This window comes from Aricia agestis, chromosome 8 (assembly GCF_905147365.1).
Source record: "Aricia agestis chromosome 8, ilAriAges1.1, whole genome shotgun sequence".
Lineage (NCBI taxonomy): Eukaryota > Metazoa > Arthropoda > Insecta > Lepidoptera > Lycaenidae > Aricia > Aricia agestis.
The window spans coordinates 11,228,864-11,252,418 of record NC_056413.1 but is presented as its reverse complement, the minus strand read 5'-3'; the positions used below and the strand labels follow the sequence as shown (position 1 = coordinate 11,252,418).

Here is a 23,555-nt window from a genome sequence, read left to right as displayed (position 1 = left end):
GCCCGACCAACGCTGATTGGCCTCGCAGAAGTAATGTATCCTTTACGCTCTGGAGTTAAGGTTGAATTTTCTGTGTTCAGTTTTTGGGAATTCGCTTCGCTTCGACTCTACGCTAGTATAAATTGACCTTTAGTGTCCGATTTTCATATCATATATGTCTTGCAAACGCACTTGTTGCTCACGCGCCAATGAGTACCTAATTAGAAAATCTTAGATCGCAAAGACGTCGAGGGGTGAGAATCGCATGTTAGGTATATAACGTGACACAAAACAACATCAATTTTTTTTGCATAATATAATTATTTACATATATCTACATTTATCCTTACAAGACTCTCGCTTCGTCAGGACCCAGGAGTGAGATGACAGGTTCATTAATTATAACTGATATTTAAGAGCGGGCTCCAAAATTTTGCTATGTTTTCTAATAAGTATTACGATCCCGTAAGACGATTGACTCAAATGAAATTGAGATTTATTTAATCATTGTATATTTATCTCATATTTGGCTAACGGAAAATACGATTCACTTATTTTGACTCGATAGTTATGTTTTTCGAAATTATGAATCTTTCTGGGCTTTTCAACAAATATATGTTACACTTATTGAGTTACTATCATTAAATAACTTGCACTACTACAATCACACGCTTTACAAAATAATAGCTAAAGGAAATATTAGTACTTATTGTATTTAATTTTTAAGTAATCATTAAAAACATTTTTGGGACTTACGACCTTTACTTTCGTGCTATAACGCGGGAACCGTTGTTACGCGATATTGTTCACTATTAGCTGCAGCAAAAACTTTTCAACAAAAACTTTCCATCAGTTGTATTTCTTAAAAGAATTTGGGCCACGAGTTGCGACTGTATAATATATTGCGTGAAAAACCACGTGTTTTGTAGTCTCGCTTCATAACTTTTCACTCATAATATTACGTCATATTTTATAATTAAACTTCTGAAGCCTCATAAACATTAAAGTTATTGTATTCTTAACCTTGTCTTAAACATAAAAGTTATTTTGGTGTTAATTATATAAAGTTGAGCTATTTAGCCCTCAGACTTTTCGAAGTTAAAACACCCTGTATTTAGGCAGGTATTACCTTAATTTTAAGCGTAAATTCGTATCTCTATGCTGAATTTGAGCAAAATCGGTTCAGCGGTTTGGGAGTGAAGAGGTAACAGACAGACAGACACACTTTTTCAGTTATAATATTAGTATGGATTATGGATTATGAAGAATCAAAATGAATAACGTTACTTGTCTTAATAGTCTGTGGAATAACTGCTACGTTATCATATTTAACGCGGTGTCCCGTATATTGCGAAACTATAACCCACTTTTTATATTCGTAATACGAGATTTATACTCGCGTCTCGTGGCTCGGCTCGCGGCGCGTCTAGCAGCTCGCGTCGAAGCGCGAGTGTAAACACAAAGCTCGCGTCCCCCTCGAGCTCCTTTGGAAATCGCTCCCGACGCGAGCCCTGCGAGCCGCGAGCCGCGCCGCGAGACGAGCCGCGAGCTCGAGTTTACACTCAGGGCTCGCGGCGCGTTTCGCGGCTCGCCTCGTGGCTCGCGCGCGAGTGTAAATCGAGTATAACAAATGTATCAAATTAATAAAAAAATATTATGAAATTAATTTTAAAACCCAAATATTTTTCTAGCCCTCCTAAAATTTACGGTACTAAATATATACTTTAAATTATGTGTTTGTATAGTGTTTATACGGTTTGGTAAAAAAATTTAAGCTTTCGTCAGACGTTAAATTAAAGACCAAAAGATTTTTGGTCTTTAATCTGATGTCGAACCCAGACATATAATAAATAAATATATATATAATGGACGTATACGTTCATAATATGTCTGGAAAACAGAAAACGAACAGTAATTCTAGTTTATAATAAGCATTTATCGTATAAAGTAGAGCTCGACTAACATCTCCGGAATTTAAAGTTACAGATAAAAAATTACAGTTTTATTTATTTATTTAAAATAATATTACGTTTTATGGAAAATTTCAGCTGAGTAATGTCAGTGGCAGTTTTAGATCTAGTTATCAGAAAGTTAATTATAAGTTTTCACTTCTAACACATAAAATTAATGTAGTATAATTGTGAACAGTCTTAATAAGACACAGTGATGTTTCTTAAATAAAAAATATATAATCCATATCCATACTTAATATCCATACTAATCCATACTAATATTATAAATGCGAAAGTGTGTATGTCTGTCTGTCCGTCTGTCTGTCTGTCTGTCTGTTACAAACCGCTGAACCAATTTTGCTGAAATTGGGCATGGAGATACTTTGAGACCCGGGAAAGGACATAGGATACTTTTTGTCACGGAAAAATGTACGGTTCCCGTGTGATAACGAATTTTAGCGCAACAGAGTTGCGGGCATCATCTAGTATAATATAATATTATAAATGCGGAAGTGTGTCTGTCTGTCTGTTACCTCTTCACGCCCAAATCGATGAACAGCTTTTGCTGAAATTTGGTATGGGGATACTTTGAATCCCGGGAAAGGACATAGGATATTTTTTATCCCGGAAAAATGTACGGTTTCCGCGCTATAGACGAGTTTTGGCGTAACGGAGTTGCGGGCGTCATCTAGTAAATTATAAAGCTTTGATGGTAATAAATACAAATAGCAAGATAATATGATATTGTGTGACCTTTCAAAAGCTTATTAGAAGCTCTATAGTGAACATTTGCGAGGGACTTATAAAATCAATAAAGTTAATTTCAATATCGCCAACATCTGTTGGTGATAGATACTATTTTTGCTCTTATTCACTAGAATTCAATATAAGGTTTTCGTAGCTTTTATTATTAAAAAAGATTACTCTTTGAAAATGAAAAAACTTCAATATAAGAAAGAGAAAAGGAATGTTATTGCCTCTACTAAAAGATTTTCTTCAATTCTTTGGATTCAACCAAATTCAATTTCTTCAATCTTATGGATTTTTGATCAGGACATTTGTCTTGACGCGATGTTAAAAATTTTTACCCATTCCAAAAAACTAAAGTACCCAACGCCGGGAAAGGGAGAATTTTGCTTCTATGTGTAAGAAAACTATAAAGTTTTAGTGTAGGCATATAAATTCATTTAGAACGATCTATTTTAATTTAATTTACTCTATGAATTGTAGTTAATTATGAATGTAACTAATTATTTTGATTGTGTCGGCCCATAAACGAATTAACACTTTACGTGTTTATGTTCGCGATTCGCGTCTACATGAGTCATATTTTTTTTTATTTAAATGTTATTAAAATTTTGAACCTGAAATACATACCTTAATAATTAGCTACAAGCTAAAGAGATCACGAGACTTCCCTGAAACAATTCCGGTGAATATATGTATGATACAAAGTTAAGTTTAATATTATTTTATAGTAGTATTTTGTTATAATAATTTAAAAAATAAAATTTAAATAAGATATCATGTAGTTCGTTTGTTCATAGCTAGCTAGGTTTATTTGCTAGCATAGGGTTGAAAGCTGAAAGTTGACACGATGCAACTTTCAACCCCTTGATATCCCTTTTTTGCATTAAAAAGTAGGCTATGACTTTTCGGCTAAATCACTCTATTAGAAAAAATCTCATCAGAATCCCACGATCATGCTACAGGTGTAAATCTGAGTATAATACAACGCTACCAAAACTAGTCATTAAATACCGATCATTTTTGTTTGTAATACCAATTAGTATGTTGGGCTTAGCGACAAAATATTGATTAACTGGTAGAACATGTCCATTCAGAGTTACATTACCTATGATAACACATATATGGCAACGAAATAGGGATCATTATACAAGCGCTGAAGTGAAATAGCTCAACAGATACCTCTAGCGCACGTGACGAAACCAACGTAGCGTTGCGTCAGAGGAAAACCGGACAAAAGTATATTTAACTGCACCGTCTGTGTAAACTTTCAGTAAGTTTTGGGCAGTGGGCTGGTACTAAATCTTATCATTTGACGTCAGAATTCGTAAACTATGGTAGTGACAATGTGCGCTCTAGTTATATCTAAGGACTGTAACAAAATGTTTGGAAGTGGATTTCAATAGCTGATGATAATCATAATATTAATACGCGAACGAAAAACTTTGTAACCTTTTTTACGAAAAATGGGGAAACGTAGGTGCATGAAATTTTGCACAGTTATAGTTTATATGGTGAAGGAGTGCATCGAACTAATATTATTTTGAAATTATGCTTTTATCATACATTTTTTTAACAAATAAAACATTACACACACTACAACACACACACATGAGAAATGACAGATTTTTGATTGACAAGCCTATACTATACATACGAATTATAGTCTTTTATTTATGGTTTGAAGTCTGTTGACAACAAGTTGACAAATTGAAAATGGATTATATATTTTTCTATTCAATCTAAGATACTATTAGACAATGCTTACACGGCCAGTCTAAAATCAGCTAAGTCCCAGAGACAAGAGTTGAAAAAAAATTTATACAGTCAATATTTTTACAAAATATAGGTAGTAGTATTAATATAGTTGAAACTAAGGTCGAATTTCGACCATTGGGCGATCTCTAGTTAATAATTATTATTACTAAGATTTAAGATATTTTTTAGGGTTCCGTACCTCAAAAGGAAAAAACGGAACCCTTATAGGATCACTTTGTTGTCCGTCTGTCCGTCCGTCCGTCTGTCAAGACCCTTTTTCTCAGGAACGCGTGGAGGTATGAAGCTGAAATTTATATCAATTACTCAGGTCTACTGTCCCTTGAAGCTGTGAAAAAATCAAACTTCTAAGCCAACGCAATCAAAAGATACAGCCGTTTATGCCGCAAATTTTCGACACTTGCAAGGGAATCAAAACCTACAGGGTGCTTCCCGTGAACTCAGAATCTTGAAATTTGGTACGAAGCAACGTCTTATAGCATAGATAAAGGAAAAATTACGAAAACCATAAATTTTTAGTTACATCACATAATATATATTTTTTTAATAATTTTAAACTTACTACCCATTTCCTCATAAACGCGTAGAGATTGCAATAAAAATACCATAGTTATGACTCGATTGTCGTAATGAACGAACTTTGTAAACCTTGCAGGTTTGTACGGAACCCTCGGTGCGCGAGTCCGACTCGCACTTGGCCGGTTTTTTATCAAATTATTATAACACCGCTATGCGTCTGGGTTAGGGTTAAACTTAAAACTTATTACAAAGTTTGGAGTTACCAGTTCCTTGGTGTTTAAAAATAATCACTTTTATTTCAATAACCTACATACTCGCGTTAACTTGTCTGCTCTCAATTTTAAAATATCTTAACAAACTGCGATACCATGAAAATATTAACATATCGATTGGTCGCTCGTTTGGATACAGAAATTCCTAAAATAGCTAAGGTTTTTGCCCTCAATCGTTAAGTATCAACAACCTAAATTAATGTAAGAAAAGTCAAGAAGTTTTTAAGCAGCTTTGTAAAAATTATGTTTAGCGAGATCATTCTCTATAGTCCTTAATGTGCCTATTAAATTAACGTCTAGGCAATGATGTTTTAGGGCTATAAGAACTAAAACATAAGCTATAAGAACTAAAATTAAGCTAATTAGAACAAGGCCTTATACATTAATGCCTGGACAACAAATAATAACATTAAAGAAGGAATTTTGTCCTCTATACTTAGGGTGGCCTATAAGTTATTTGCATCCTAAGAAAACAGTCCATACCAGACCCCTTAGCCAAGACCTTTTCTTTATCGCTTCTCGATCTATAGAATCACTGATCAAAAATGTATGGAATTGACATAAGAATTCGCGAATATAACTTTGACGTTGAACTCGTCTAATGTCAATTCTAATACATTTTGATCGACGAATCTATGAAGAAGCGATAAAGAAAAATTCTTGGCTACAGGCTCAGTTTATTTGCGATTCATCGAAACTATCGATCGGAAATGAGTGGCCGCTAAGTAATTTAGTTTCACCCAACATGTGTGACGTGAATGACCTGCGATTATCATGTGACTAGAGAAATGTGTGCGTCATACAGAATTTGGCCGGGGCTTGTGGCAAAAAATCGTAAACTTTATGACTGGACACCGCGAAAACAATAAAAAGAACGAGACAGTTTCCAGAATGGCGTTTTACGCTTACCTAAGTTATTCGATATTTTTAGATGCGACGTGTTCGTTCTTTCATCCACCATTATATTAAGATGGAAGTTTAGAAACGCGTAGTTGAAACACCTCCAAAGTTTCTTAAGGCGAGGATAAACCCCAATTTGTTATTCCGTGACTCCCGGTTTACCTAGTTCCAATATAATAACGAAGTGTTAAAAAATATGAGATATAAAGCACAATATTCAAAATACCTTAAACCATAAACATTTTAATAAAACGTAATACTTTGGCTGTAATTAATTTACAAACTCACCTCCGAAAAAACTCTATTTCATCGAAATATAAGTATTAACTAGGATAATTATACATTTTATTTGAATAAATTGTTAGCAAATCTATATTAAAACTTCTTTAACCGAACAATTTTGTTTCTTAATATTTATTTCCAAAGATATTTAAAAAAAACATGAAAAATAGAAAAGATCCGCCAGAGTTGTTACAGTTTTATGCTAAGCTAAAATGAATCTTATTGCGATGCGTATACGCTTGGTCTTTGGTTGTGTGCAAGGTTATCGTTTTTGATTGAGATTAATCCCCGCCTTAACCCTTAAACATTTCGGTATGTGAATAAGATCTGATATTACAAAGGTCTTTGGATAGTACCTATTTAGGATCTGATACCTATTAGACATTATCAGACTTTTGCTGGTATATTATAGCGTAACTTGAAGACATATTTAATAATAATAATATCTATGGACGCTTCACACCACGTCAGTCTGGCCCCATGCTAAGTACCTAAAGGACTTGTGTTACAGGTACCAGACAACGGAAATATATTTAATACTTTTATACTATACATATATTTAAGATTTTTATTATATCATACACATATTTAATACACATCCAGACCCGGGAACATTGGAAACTTTTTGTTCCGTCGGCGGGATTCGAACCCGCGACCCCCGGCTAGAGCTACCAACGCGCTCACCACTGAGCCACAGAGGTCGTCACACCATACAAGAACTATTAACTATATAGAGCGATAAATCATAATAATAAGTAAGTACTCATAACTTACATGTTTAAGATTTGACCCAATAAAAATTGGGAGTAATTAAAAAATTATACATGGTAGAGTTCACAGTCGCTAATAAGTTTTAATTGAAGAGTGTTAATTACAATTTATAAGTACTAACATTTAAACCAATTAATGTTTATGCTCGCAAAATTGTAAAACTAGACCTCCTAATTATTATATTTAAGATAAACATGACTTTACGGAGCAGGTAACTAGAAATAGGGTATACTGGTTATTTTTAAATTCTGGAGTAACAGTTTTAAACATTACCAAAGCATCGTCGCAATGTATGTGTTCTCTACATATAAAACCTACATACATTGTTTTTTTACCCCAAAATAAACATATACTCGTATAGCCAATATCTAGTGGATTCAGCCGATATCCTAAACAGTAGATTAAACACTTATAAATTCTACTGTCCTCTACTAAATGACCTAAAAATAGAGAAAAATGTGGCGTTTAATTAAAACTAGCTATTGGATCGAGCTTTGCTCGGTATTCGATGAAACACGAATAAAAAGACATTTCCTAAAAATGGTTCCTAGCTAGATCGATTTATCGTCCCCGAAACCCCCTATATAAACTAAATTTCATAAAAATCATTTGGAGCCGATTCCAGATTCCAATTATATACAGTGTGTAACAAAAATAAGTGATAATACTTTAGGGTGTGTACGTGTTCCTTGTAGAGAGTTCACTGTGAAAGTAGCAGTTCTGAAAGACGAAAATTTTTTTTCACTTTTGTATGGGCAAGGACCCGAGCATCATGAGTTTCCCCATACAAAAGTGAAAAAATTTTTTGGTCTTTCAGCGCTGCTACTTTTACAGTCAACTCTCAATAAGGAACACGTACACACCCTAAAGTATTATCACTTATTTTTGTTACACTCTGTATATACAAGAACGAGCTTTTGCCCGCGGCTTCGCTCGCGTTAAGAAGTATTATTTTATACAAACTTTCATCCCCTATTTTAACCCCTTGGAGTTGGAATTTATCAAAATCCTTTCTTAGCGGATGCCTACGCCATAATATCTACCTGCATGCCAAATTTCAGCCCGATCCGTCCAGTGGTTTGGGCTGTGCGTTGATAGATCACTATGTCAATCAGTCAGTCACCTTTGAGTTTTATATAATTATATAGATTGCTCGTTTAAAGATATAAGATAAATCTTAAAGTTGCGTAAACGGTTGCGTCGCAGTCCCATAAATTCGAATATTGCTGTCTGGAAGAAAACACTCGGCTTAGTCGCTTTTAAAAATACTTTCGCCTACAAAATAATGTTACAAATTTTATAGCACCGGTATTTTTATTTTTACAATGTCGTCAACGTTAATAGCTGAAAATAATTTATGTTATGCTCATTTTATTGATCTTGATCCTAATGATAATTAAATTTTTTGGTCAGTTATATCATTCAGTCCACACCTACTTACCTAATATTTTACTTTAGAAAAATTGGAGCAACAAAAATTGCGATGAAAAGTTTTCCACGAGAGCACCGTGGCAATCATAAATCAATATTATCTTCTAGCTTAAATGTGTGCAAAAAAGTTCTCTTATACTATATTATACAAACGCATTATACACATACATTGAAAACTAGAGATTTAGAGCAACTAAATAGAAACGTTAGGGCCTTTGAGAAGCCATAATTTTAATGCTTCGCAATGAAAACTTGAAAGGTCTAAAACAAAATCATATTACGTCATATCTTTTGAGAACTGAAGACATAAGTATATCGGTCCTGCAACATTAAACATACAATAATTATTACTGACTAGTACTCCGCCCCGGCTCCACCAGTGGTACATACATAGCCTATAGCACTTAGGGACATCTTAGCTATACATTGGTGAAAGAATTTTTGAAATCAGTCCAGTCCAGTCCAGTAGTTCCTGAGATTATTGCGTTCAAAGTTCAAACAAACAAACTCTTCAGCTTTATAATATTTAGATTGTGGGAGCCACAAGCAATAACAATTTGGTGTTATTTTCTACTATAATATACTAAATTTTTGTGATTCCGACCGGGCTAAAACTTTTTGATTTTTTTTCAGGGAGCACACGGGAGGGACTGGTATGGCGCGGGGGCTCCGCCGGCTGCGACGCCGAAGACACGACGACAGCAGCGCTCGCCGACGGCAACGCCAACCCAGGAGACAAGGTAATGGACGTAGTAACTATTTAGTAATCTGTGGTAATGGTTCCTTTGATGGTTATATTTTTCTTGACTCTATATTTTAAGCTTTTATCGCGGCTCAATTAAGAAATTCTGTAACGAAAAAAGCGTAATACCCCTCACTCTGACTGGCACTCTGGCTCACCACACACTCAGGTCGATGTGGCGTTGCTTTTGACTAGACTAGACGTTTGTGAATTATAATTGCATAAGTTGATAAAAAATGCTATACAATAGCTTTACCCCAGCAGTCTCTGAGTGTCACACGTATTACAGCATTGTAGTTGGCTTCAGGATATCTTATATCTTTAAACGAGCAATTCTTGTATATATATATATATATATATATATATATATATATATATATATATATATATATATATATATATATATATATATATATATATATATATATATATATATATTGCAAACAAATGGCAAAAATTCGTTCTTAATTTTTAATTTTTATAGATAAAAGTACTAGATAATATACTTCGTAGGGACGTCAACATGATCCAGGGGGGGGGGGGCTGCCCCCCATGACCCCTCCCCCTCGGTACGCCCATGGTAGCACCTAAACTGTACCTCTACTAGTCAGGATTTAATGAATAAGATGGAGTAAGGCTGGCTGGGGTAAAATAGTTTTAATATAGTTTTAATTATGCTTTTCGTACCTGGGTTTTTATCTGTAATCTAACATTTGACGAAAATATTATTCGGGGCTGACAAAGGTAAATAAGTCATAAGATCTTATCGACTGTTATTTCAATAGAAAATAGAAGACATTCAAGGACCATTAATAGTGCTACACTACCTACGTATTTAGTACTTTCTGATGTTTTTCCAACCCTTGGACCATTACCAGTGTTATCTTAGTACTTTTCAATTAAGATGTTTTCTCTTTCTGTCCTCAGTTGGAGGGGTCGGACGCAGCTCCGGACGACCCTGTTCACCTCAAGAGACGGGTGGGACTCTTCAGTGGGGTGGCTCTAATCGTCGGAACTATGATCGGTGAGCCTCGTTTTTAATTGGATTGCTATAATGACCTCCTTTGTTGGAAATATAATATACGTCGGTCGAAAAGACAAAAAGTAACGTAAATATCCATGAATAGTGGCATCTGGAAAGCAATATTGTAACTTGCTTTCTCAAACTACAATTAATTTCTCAACGATGGATGACAAAAACTGCACTTGGTAACAAAAACACATAGAGTACTATTGTACTAAGTGCGAATTCTTGTCACCGCTCTATACCTGTATCATGTTAGATTTATTATACTCATCAAAAATGAGGAACCTTAAATTAAAAGCACGATTTTCATAAAATTATAATGATTAATTACTGTCACATACATCATCAACGAATGAATGAACAACAACGAGACAAATTGAAAGTATAATATATAGAAAAGGACAGAGCCCCTAGCCAAGTCGTTTTCTTTATCGCTTCTTTGATAAAAATGTATGAAATTGACATGACTTGAGTGGAAAGTCGGCTTAATATTATCGAACTCTTACGTCGATTCCATACATTTTTGATCGGTGATTCCATAGAGTGTAACAAAACATAGTGCTTATACTTTAGGATGTGTATGTGTCCCTTATTTATATTATAAAGTTCACTGTGATAATAGCAGCGCTAAAAGAGCAATTTTTTGGGATTATAAAGAAGCAAGTGCCCCAGCGCGGGTCAGTAGTTTACCCATACAAAAGCTAAAAAAGTTACTCTTTCATCGCTGCTACTTTCACAGCGAATTGTGTGACTTTGTTTATGGGTTGGACTTGTTTATGGGTTCCCTATAGACAACTCTATAGGGAACCCATAAACATTACACGCCCTAAAGTATTATCACTTAGGGTCAATTTAGACCGCAACGCGACGAGGCGAGGCGAGGCGCGGCGCGGCATAAATTTGTATGGATTTGACAGATTTCAATTACGTGAGACGTCTTGCGAATCTGTCAAATCCATAATAAATGAAGAAATGCATCTACGCGTCACGTTGCGGTCTTCTTTATATTACAAGGTTTAAACACTTGCGGATTTTGTCGCGGAGCACATTTATTAATCCCGACGTTTCGATTAATAAAAGTGCTCCGCGACAAAATCCGTAAGTAAACCTAAGAAATCATAACTCTTTCTACCTTGTATAAAGAAGCAATAAAGAAAACACCTGACTAGGGGCTCAGCTCAGCTCACCTCAGCTCTACATTGTTAGCGCACTTGACCTGTTTTCGCGCGGTGTCAGTAATTGAGTTACGACTCACGGAATAACCCACGACACACATAACGTTTGTTTTGTTTGGCAAACACAAACACGATCTAACACATCGCATGCGTCCAGAGCAAAACTTTAGATTCGTAGATCATATCGACTAGAATGTTACAACGATTTTTTCTGTATCAAAGTTGAAAAATTCAAGGTTTTTCAGGCACATGTTAGTCAAACTAAGCACGACCAATCGACGTTTAAAAGTACCGTGGTTTTCATGCATTTGTGTGTAAGCGCGTGTAAATAAAGTGGTTTCAAAGCAAAAATGGTATGCCTTGTAGGTTTTTATTTCATCTCTGTTAAAATAAGATTGAGGGCCTGTTTCACCACTTCCTGATAGGCTATCCACAACTTATTTGACGGATTCTCCATACTCTATCTGTCAAGTTAACTTGTGGATAGAGTATCCGGCACTTTATCAGGAAGTGGTGAAACAGGCCCTTAAAAGTTAGTCAGTGTAGGCGACATCAGAGTCGTTGGATTGTTAAGAACTTAAGATGAACGATGAACTTTTTTCAGACGAGAGGTCAGAGGCTAGATGGTTTTATTTTGAAGCCTGTGCAAACAAACAGCAAAGCTATTTTTGAAATTTAACTGTTTGTGTTTCTTGTTATGTAATGTGTAGCCAAATCAATATAATATAATATACATAGGGTGACCTTAGCAGCAGAACATAAAAATATGACAGACTATAGATGACGCCCGCAACTCCGTTGCGCCAAAAATCATTTATCACGCGGGAAGTGTACATTTTTCCGGGATAAAAAGTATCCTATGTCCTTTTCCTGGACTCAAAGTATCTCCATTTCAAATTTCAGCAAAATCGGTTCAGCGGTTTGGGAGAGAAGAGGTATCAGACAGACAGACACACTTTCGCATTTACAATATTAGTATGGATTACTAAGTAGTGAAATCTCCAGCATTTTAACACTTTACTTACTATGATATTGTCAGCACTTAACTAAGTATATTATTCCAACATTACGCTTACAGAGTTATGTTTCAATATTATGCACACATGGTTTAGTAATAAACATTTTTCAATGTTTAAGGTAAATACAATAATATTGGCTGATACTGAAGGTCAAACATGACCTACTCGCGTCAGACTTCTGAGAAAATAAACATTAAAGTTGACAAGTTAACAACTCAGACGGGGTTTCGATGCATATCAAATAGCCGAATAAATTACTTCAAACTTTTAGGCACGAAATTAAGTTGAGCACTTTCATTCAATGTCATTTACGAACACTTTCGCCAATATATAATAAAGGTTAGTTATTTAGCTAAACCTAATGTAGCTACATTAGGTTGTAATAAATGCCGAAGTAACTATGTCAGATACTTTTTTTTTTATGAAATAAGGGGGCAAACGAGGAAACGGGTCACCTGATGGAAAGCAACTTCCGTCGCCCATGGACACTCGCAACATCAGAGGAGCTGCATGTGCGTTGCCGGCCTTTTAAGAGGGAATAGGGTAATAGGGGAGGGTAGGGAAGGGAAGGGAATAGGGGAGGGTAGGAAAGGGAATAGGGTAGGGGATTGGGCCTCCGGTAAACTCACTCACTCGGCGAAACACAGCGCAAGCGCTGTTTCACGCCGGTTTTCTGTGAGAACGTGGTATGTATCCGGTCGAGCCGGCCCATTCGTGCCGAAGCATGGCTCTCTCACGTATAAAACTTTATAGTGGGGTCTTTAAAAATATTTAAATACTAAATTATATTTCAATACTAATCTACAAGACTTTTCGAGTTAGGTTAGCACACATACTGTACTTATGTACAGTATGTGTACTGTAATTATGTGCGCTGCAGACTCGATCACACAATAAGTGTGCCGTCTGCCATCTCCCTTATGCGTAATGTACTTACTATCAGATAAGTTGATTCCTAGGCAGATGACGGACCGACGGACAGACGAAACCCATACCGATCACAGCAATAATTTAATGGATATAGCTGACAAATGACGTAGGTGTGTCAACTGCTATTGAATCAATTTCATCGATGGTACGTGAATAGAAAACTTTTGTTTTTTGAATAAAACTCATTCATGAATGAAAATCTTACATCTCTCATTCACCCGTCGCTACTTGCTCAAGTAATACCCCCCACACCGGTTTCGAAAGGTACGCAGGAGTAATTTTATAGTGCCCAAGTATGTGCGCAGTACACAAGAGCACTCTCTATTCCTTTACTCTCATAAACCAGTGGGAGGGAAGACCAGGTGATCAGCCTGCATTGTCCTTACCAAACTTGGAAATAACATGTTTCCAACGCGGGAATCGAACCCACGACCTCCGAGTCAAGAGCCACGCTCTTAACAACTGGACCACGGATACTGTAAGGTTTACACAAATAAAAGCGGTATTGACTTGTGCCTACGAATTTCCATAAGGTGCACTAATCGAGTAAATAGAAATATCGCTTTCTTCTAAAGCAAAATATCAAAAATCGTCCTTCTCTCTTCACACTCACACCCGTCTTTCAGATGCCAGGTGAAAAAGGACGACGCAAAATCATCGCCAAGTTAGTTTTTTCTTAATAACTCGATATTTAAATATACAACATTTTAAAAATCCGCCAGGTCAGTCCCTCGATGATAGAATTTTATTGTGTTAAATGAATATTAATGTGTTAAAATATTGACTCAGTTTAATGCACGGTTTTGGCAATATATAAAAAAATCATCAGTACATGCATCTTTGTGATTTTTTTAGTAAGAAAATTTTAAGCGTGTTCTCGCTAGGTCAGACCCACGGAAATATAATAGTATAAAAATAAATTATAAAATCGTCAATTTTTCTTTAGTCGCCTTTATAGTCGGTAATGCTGATGGTGTGTTGCAGGATCTGGAATATTCGTGTCGCCCTCTGGGCTGCTGGAGCGCACGGGCTCGGTGGGCATAAGCTTCATCATATGGATGGCCTGTGGCCTGTTGTCTCTGCTCGGTAAGCAACTACCATAATATTATATCGAACTTACTCACGAAATAAATGTACTATCAGAAACATAATTATTAGAATATAGAATAGAATTAATTTATAAGCAGCTAGCGGCCCTACGTAATTTGGTCGGGGTATGTCAGGCATAACCAGATCACGAACTATTTTGACTTGACACAGCCCAACCAAATATATGTATGTATATGTATAGCTGCCGTCGGCCTATGAATATTTTTTTCTGATAGTAACTAACATTTAAATGTGTACATAGAGCTAACAAATCTCCGATAGTTTCTTTTACAAATTGGCAATGAAAAGAAAAATAATTATATTGTTACCGACTACTTGTTGTAACAATTTTATGTAATTTATTCTAATGTACCGTATTTCTAGACTCTATTAGGTACACTAAATAATTCTAATACGCTTCTAGTAAAATATTTCTAGAACAATAAAATATACGATAGTGGCATGCCAACTCTTTATCTTTACCTTCTACCAGGTGAAATAAAAAAATTAAACTTTTTTTGTCATTGTTTAGCATGCCAACTCTTTATCTTTACCTTCTCCCAGCTGAAATAAAAAAAAAATTAAAACTTTTTTTTCAATAAGGTGCGCTGGCGTACGCGGAGCTGGGCACGATGAACACGTCGTCGGGCGCGGAGTACGCCTACTTCATGGACGCTTTCGGGGGACCGCCGGCCTTCCTCTTCTCATGGGTATAGAAAGAGAGAACAAAAGAGCAAATAAAATAGTTGTACTCTTATTTGCTCTTTTGTTCTTCATATTATTATATCGTAAAACTAGTGCGTGGTCAATTAACTATGAGCAAAAACTAGTATATTTTTATGAAATAAGGTGGCAAACGAGCAAACGGGTCACCTGATGGAAAGCAACTTCCGTCGCCCATGGAAACTCGCAGCATCAGAAGAGCTGCAGGTGCGTTGCCGGCCTTTTAAGAGGGAATAGGGCAGGCGCGGTCGCAGCCTGAAATTTTGGGGGGGGTCACTACACTATTTTTTTTTATCTGCGCCGTCGGACGGTTCTGGGTTTCATTTTATTTTCAATTTTACCTTAGATTTGGGGGGGGGGGGTCCATGTCCCTTGTGACCCCCCCCCCCTTTGGACCGCGCCTTGAATAGGGTAATAAGAGGGGGTAGAGATGGGAAGGGAAGGGAATAGGGGAGGGTAGGGAAGGGAATAGGGTAGGGGATTGGGCCTCCGGTAAACTCACTCACTCGGCGAAACACAGCGCAAGCGCTGTTTCACGCCGGTTTTCTGTGAGAACGTGGTATTTCTCCGGTCGAGCCGACCCATTCGTGCCGAAGCATGGCTCTCCCACGTCTAAAATTTAACATTATGATACTACAATAAAAACTGCAAAAAAAAATCTCTTACATTACATTACATGACTCAAATTTAGTTTATGCGCTTTGTCTAAAATGGTTTAGCTGTTAAAGCCTGAAAAAGTAACAGCTAGATAGATACTTTCTCACGTTTTTAACAAGTTTTCCATTAGTGCACAACTGTGTCAGAAAAAAGATTTCTTTGTTATCTTGTTTTATTATTATTTATTCAGAGTAAATTACCATTTTACCATTTGTATCTGATACAATATAAATAATATTTTTTATTACAAATCGTAAAATACATTTCATGTTGACTCATTCCAAAATATGTATATATTTAAACTATCAATGCTACAATGCAATGTGCATAAATATTAACCACATAATATTTAGTGTTGTAAACATATCGTAAATTATATTGATCATAAAATTGTTTGAGTACTAACAAATCATCAATAATCACCGTGGGAGGTACCCATATTATGTAGAGAAGATATATTATTTTGAAGAACATGATACATATATATTTTTTTTATTTTCTACGTGTTCTACGTAACATATAAAACCTAATTTTAATTTTATTAGTCTCGCTAAGACTCGACAACGGCTGAACCGATTTGCCATAATATCTAAATATTCGTGGAAGGTTTATTAGGGGGGAAGTTATTCGAAGTTCACCGGGTCATCTAGTTTGTAATAAAATTATTTTTTATATTAATTCCTCAAGCCCCATAAGAGCACCCGCGGTGATCGCGACAACAATAGAATACAATAGCATTTCCTGGAAACGTTCGCGCTGTGTTTCGCCGAGTGAGTGAGTTTACCGGAGGCCCAATCCCCTAACCCCTACCCTATTCCCTTCCCTACCCTCAACTATTCCCTTCCCTTCCCTTCCATACCCTCCCCTATTACCCTATTCCCTCTTAAAAGGCCGGCAACGCACTTGCAGCTCTTCTGATGCTGCGAGTGTCCATGGGCGACGGAAGTTGCTTTCCATCAGGTGACCCGTTTGCTCGTTTGCCCACTTTTTTCATTAAAAAAAAAAAAACTGTGATCGAAGTATTATTGTATTAATTATAATAGCAGTTACGAAAAAAATAATATTTGAAGTTAACTCCGTAGGTGCTACGCCGTAGCGCTACGAGATATCGTAGACAGCGGCGTAGCAGAGGTCAGCGTAGCGCGTAGCTGTCTCGTAGCACATTTTGTTACACTTATACCGCTAACCGATTTTGATGAAATTCGGTATGGAAATACTTAGAGACCTAAGAAGGGATGTAGGATAGTTTTTATCGCGGTGAATGTACGATTTCTGCTCGATATTCAAATTTCACCGTTACGAAGTTACATAAGGTAATACGTAACAAAAATAAGTGATAATACTTTAGGGTGTGTACGTGTTCCTTTTTATTTTTATTTACATTTTTCACTGTGAAAATAGCAGCGCTGAAAGACCAAATTTTTTTTTCACTTTTGTATGGGGAAACTCGTGACGCTCGGGCCCTTAGGGCGTGTTCATATGACTACGCGCACAATCCGCGTACACGCAGCAACCGTCTTTTCACCGCGTACACTAGCTACCGTGCAGCGACCGCGCAGCCACCGCGCAGCCACCGCGCAGCCACCACGCAGCGTCCACTCGGTTGCTAGGGTATCCATAAATTCAACTATTTCTGTACTCAATCTTCATAATTTTGAAGTCGGTGCCAGTTCCAAAAGTTTCAAAATATGTAACCTATTTTGTCAGAGAACCATAAAGTTAATATATCTAGCGGAATAGAGCAACAATCTCGAGCTGTCAAACGAAACCGAAATAGTTTTACATCTGTGTGTAAAAATATGTATACGTATATACTTACACAAGCATGATTGAACATCAAATAAAAGAAATTTACCTTGTTTATTTTTTTCTGCATCTGGCATTGTCTCAAAACCTTCTAATTATCTATACATATAATAAAATCGTAGAGGTAAAATTTTTGTACATTGAAAATAAACTTGAAAAAATGAGTCAGGGGCATATTAGAAGAGTAGTAGAATACATTTTAACTGTTTTTGAAATTTTTGTTTCTCTGTCTGTTTGTCTGTTTGTCTGTTTGTCTGTTTGTACAGGCTAATCTCTGAATCCACTGAACTGATTTCAATGAAATTTGGCATGATGATACCTTACATCCCTGGTCAACATCTTAGATACTTTTTTTTAACCGACTTTAAAAAAAGGAGGAGTTAATGTTTACTTTGCTGTTTGTGGTCAGATTTTCAAAATTCTTTTTTTGTTGTATAGATTGCCCGAATTTGATACCATGTTTACAATAAAATCGGCCAAGTGCGAGTCGGACTCATGCACGAAGGGTTCCGTACCGTTATAGAGAAAAAATAGGCCAAAAGTTGTGTTTTTGTATGGGAGCCCCCCTTAAATTTTAATTATATTCCAATTTTATTATTAATTATTAAATAACACATATATTAAAGGATTCTTTGAAAATTTCAACTGCCTGCCTGTTGTAATTATTGGTATCGAGCAAAAAAGGCCAAAAAAATCATATTTGGTGTATGGGAGCCCCCCTTAAATATTGATTTTATTTTGTTTTCAGTATTTGTTATTATAGCGGCAACAGATATACACAATCTGTAAAAATTTCAGAACTCTAGCTATAACGGTTCTTAAGATACAGCCTGGAGATAGACAGAAGGACAGACAACGAAGTCTTATCGCACCTTTAAAGTAATACCGTGACTAAATGAAATTATAAAATTTTACAGGGGAGCAAATATTAGAAAATAGTCACTGTTTTTTCTAAATAAAATCTGAGTTCAGGGTTTTTTAAAATATATTTAATGAGTTTATATGATAGATCTCTGTTTATATTATGACATGCCATTTAAAAAATTTAATTAAAATATTTACAGCTTTATTTATTTTTATTTAAATTTTTATAATAACACTTTACCACTAATAATAATAAATATGTATTAATAATTTTGTTAATTACTGTAAGTGCAACTAATGTTACAAAATAAAAACCTATTGAAACTTCATAATTTAACATAATTAAAAGTTAAGACAGTATCTTATCGTCTAAACTTGTAACTATCTTTTTCTTTTACATTTTAAAACACTTTGACTGAAAGAAGATCAACTGGAAATAGCAGTTAAAAAAAATAAACATAGTAACGATCACAGCCTCATTTCTCTATCCACGAGAGGTAGGTACCTACTTTGAGCTAACAAAAGTAATGTTCACTTCTATCACTTAATTTAAGAATAATGAGTTAAACCTATTGGCATGTTAATATATTTTTTATTATAATAAAAAAAAGTTACACTCTAGAGATACATCTTATTGGATTAGTCTCTAAAAAAATAAAGGCAAACTGTGACTATACAAACTGTAACATTCCATACAATGAAATTGAATTATAAATTGCGTTATTTCATAACACGAAAAATGTGTCTAAACAAATTGAAACACTTTACCTATTCAAAAAAGGAACTATTTTGTGACTTAAAGCCGTGTTTATCCAAGTAATCACGCTGTTGTTTAAAACTTCCGTCATCACTTTATCACGATCATGTTCTTATTGGTATAGACACAATATTATATTTATCGACCCGAACATAACTCGGCTTAGTAACGCTTTGATTTACCGCTAAATGGCGCAAAACACAACATTTTGCAAAAAAAAAAACAAGTTTATCTTGTAGCTTACGTTTATTTTAGATAGATGGCATTGATACCTCAATTTCTGAAAAATTTCGTTTAACTTAACGGTATTACTTTAAAGGTGCGTTATAGTAATAGGGTCCCGTTTTTACCCTTTGGGTATAGAACCCTAAAAACGGTGACTTGATAAGTAATGGAATTGAAGAAACTCCTCGGAATTTACAACGACAACCAAAGTGATTACCAATTCTAGCAAAGGTCGATCTTTAAAACTTTTCCTAATATTCGTAAACGCTTATCCAAACACTGGATGGATATTGACCACTGCGTATCTCAATTCGTTACCAGCCATGGAAATTTTAAAGTCAAACTTTACGGATCTAAGTTACTAGCATCGGTCGAGCACATAGGTAGAAATGGTAGAATATGTACGACCGAAGGCAGTATGTTTGAATCATGTTCTCTGGGAGAGTTTTTTCTGCCAAGACGAAAGAACTACAATGCTAGACAACCTACAGTGTAAATCTGATGTCGCATACTACGGTGATCGTGGACAGCAGGAAATTAATCCGTGCCTTCAAGCGTTTTTGTCATAATTATTATTGGCAACAGTCTAACACAACAAATTCCAACATTAATTTAGCTATACTTAGTACAGTTACAATTTTTATAATTATATTTTATTTTCGTAGTGCATTAAAAATTTCGTGTGTAATGTAGATCCAAATAAAATAGTCGTAGATGGGTGTTCAATTTTGTAAATCTCGATTTTAATAACATACATTCACGCGGACGAAGTTGCGGGCAACAGCTAGTATAATATATAGTACATATTTCATACCACGCTTGCAAAGTTTTACGTTTGTCTTTGTATATTTCGAGAGTCTTGTCCCACAAGACATACCTTTCTTCTATTAACGAAATTAATAACTCTGACGACATCGCACAAAGGCAACGGGCATCCGTCGCGCGGTCACAAAGTGAATGAGTAATGACAGACACACTAGCCGCGCGGGCGGTGATCGTAGACTGCTCTGTCGCTGCGCGTAGGCTGTGCGGTGGCTGAGCGTACGCTGCACGGTCGCTGCACGTTCGCTGCGCGTACGCGGTTTTTGTGGAAATATTTGAAAATAAGCTTTATGTAATTAGCATAGAACCTCAAACTGCTTTAACGTTTGGGAAACGACGCGACGCGCGCTGATCCGCGCGCGCAGAAAACGCGCACGTGTGAACACAGCCTTACCCATACAAAAGTGAAAAAAATGTTCGTCTTTCAGAGCTGCTACTTTCATAATGAACTCTCTACAAGGAACACGTACACACCCTAAAGTATCATATCACTTATTTTTGTTACACACTGTATAATTATATTTATTTATTTTGTTGTAGGTGTCGACGCTGGTACTGAAGCCGTCCCAGATGGCGATAATCTGCCTGAGTTTCGCCAAGTACGCGGTGGAGCCGTTCGTCAGCGAGTGCGAGCCGCCAGACGCGCTCGTCAAACTCGTCGCTGTTATATCTATTGGTAATTATTATTTAACTACAATAACTGAATAAATTGGCGGGGAAGTCGGGAAATGCAAACGTTTTTATGCTAGACTAAAGAGACATTGGACAATGTTTGGCTAGTACGAGAAAATACAGCAACCAATTTACCAGAAAACTACATTGTATATTAATTTAATTATTAAAAGCAGTTGCGTGTATGTACATAAAACTAAATACATATCTACAAGGTGTAACAAAAATAAGTGATAATACTTTAGGGTGTGTATGTGTTCCTTATAGAGAGTTCATTGTAAAAGTAGCAGCGCTGAAAGGGCAATTTTTTTTTTCACTTTTGTATGGGCAAGTGCCCGAGCGTCACGAGTTTCCCCATACAAAAGTGAAAAAAAAAATTGGTATTTCAGCGATGCTACTTTCACAGTGAACTCTCTATAAGGAACTCATACACACCCTAAAGTATTATCACTTATTTTTGTTACACCTTGTATAGTAATTGTAACTTTTATGATCGTCAAAAGCAGAAAGATTAAGTGTATAGGTTTCACGCGTTGGCACCTCTCTTGATGAAGGGATTTTGGTCAAGTATGTTTGTCGTCATTTTACGGACACATACTTAGAGAAATTAAATGATTACTCAACTTCAAAATAATGAGCTGTTTGACAGAAATTGTATGAAGTGTATGTTTAAGTGCTCATTAAAATTAAGTAATCATTGAATCTCTTCAAGTTCAGCCGTTGCAGTATGTCTATGTTTTCACGCGAGCAGCACCATCATAAATAGTAAACAGAAACTTTTGTTCTACTCGTACGTTTGACAACGTTTTTTGTCAATATTCTGATATGACGTGTGCAACATGTTGGAAGGGCGTTCGCTGCGTTGAGCGTGTGCCCGGCGCGGCTGCCCGTCGCGGGCGGCCGCGCCGTGCGCTCGCCATAGTAATCGTGCGACGGCTGACCCGCTCAATGCAGCGCTGCTCTATGGGATAACATGAAACAAGCACGCCTCGTGAGTGGCCGCGCCGGGCGCACGCTTAACGCAGCGAACGCCCTGATTTACCGTATAGCACATACGGTATAGTAATAATAATAATGCTCCCCCCCACACCGGTTTCGGTGACGGTGGCCGGTTTCATTGAAACCAGACCAGGTACGCAGGAGTACTTTTATAGTGCCCAAGTGTGTGCGCAGTACACAAGAGCACTCTCTATTCCTTTACTCTCATAACCCAGTGGGACGGAAGACCGACACGACCGGCGAGAGATCAGGCGCAGGACCGACTTTTTACATGCCCATCCGACGCATGGATCATCTTACTTGTCAGACAATCAGGTGATCAGCCTGCATTGTCCTAACCAAACTTGGAAATAACATGTTTCCAACGCGGGATTCGAACCCACGACCTCCGGAGTCGAGAGCGACGCTCTAACCACTAGACCACGGAGGCGTTGCCACGGTATAGTATACATATAATAGCGCCCTCTGCTCCGACCTTTGCGTCGTATTCCCAATTCCTATATAATATGTATATTATTATTCACATCCGAGTTTTTATTTACAGTAATGATCCTGGCGGTGAACTGCTACAGCGTGAACCTGGCCACCAACGTCCAGAACATCTTCACCGCCGCCAAGCTCGCCGCCATCGCGATCATCGTCTGCGGCGGCGCGTACAAACTGATACTAGGTAAACTACTGTTAAAGTTATGCTGTGTCGATATTCGTACTGTGTGAACTACTACACTTACATACGCTGTTGAATATAAATGATGTTTACTGAGTAAAAAACTCATGCCAGATGAAATTCTGTTACAAGTTACACTGTGTCATATTATACAAATTCGTACTCTGCTACTATTGTATCATATAACAGCTTATTATAGCCTAAACTACTTTCTTACATACGATTATAAAGCTCAAGAAAAAATACTTCTACCGTTTCACAAGACCAAGAACTCATTTTATCATTGTGTGAAAAAACAAAACTTTCGATAATAATAATGTTACCTTAGTTTTTTTTTAATAATTGTCGATAAAAAGTAGGTACGATTACCACTGGTCAATTACGTTTTTTTAAATAACCTGGTTAAGTTTTTAAATTTTATCAAACATGTTAATTGATTATTTTGTCGTATGTTACTTCCATTTTATTTAATTATTAACTTCAATTTAAATAATTACTGAGTTGATATTTAAAAACATTAACACAATCATTGCTTCATCAAGGACAAGCCTAATGCTACTGAACGTATTTACATAATAATTCATTCAAACATTATATCATTATTTTTTATATATTATATATTTATTAAATAATATAATAATAAAATATATCATATAAAGTTGGACTAGGATTAGGTCCAACTTTTTTTCTACCTTTTCATGTAAAGGCATAAAAATAACGTGTGGCACTCAGAGACTGCCGCAGTAAACTAT

The 23,555-nt window shown here is 36.2% G+C and overlaps 1 protein-coding gene across 2 annotated transcripts in view; it reads left to right on the top strand.

The window, feature by feature from the left end:
* LOC121729384 (b(0,+)-type amino acid transporter 1-like) overlaps positions 1–23,555 on the top strand; it is a 46,980-nt gene that overhangs the window by 18,748 nt on the left and 4,677 nt on the right. For both annotated transcript variants that reach the window (XM_042117876.1, XM_042117875.1), the window contains exons 2-7: positions 9,263–9,369; positions 10,299–10,395; positions 14,507–14,608; positions 15,215–15,321; positions 21,006–21,141; positions 22,681–22,806. In XM_042117876.1, the coding sequence (XP_041973810.1) occupies positions 9,263–9,369; positions 10,299–10,395; positions 14,507–14,608; positions 15,215–15,321; positions 21,006–21,141; positions 22,681–22,806 (675 nt within the window). The remainder of the gene's footprint in view (positions 1–9,262; positions 9,370–10,298; positions 10,396–14,506; positions 14,609–15,214; positions 15,322–21,005; positions 21,142–22,680; positions 22,807–23,555) is intronic.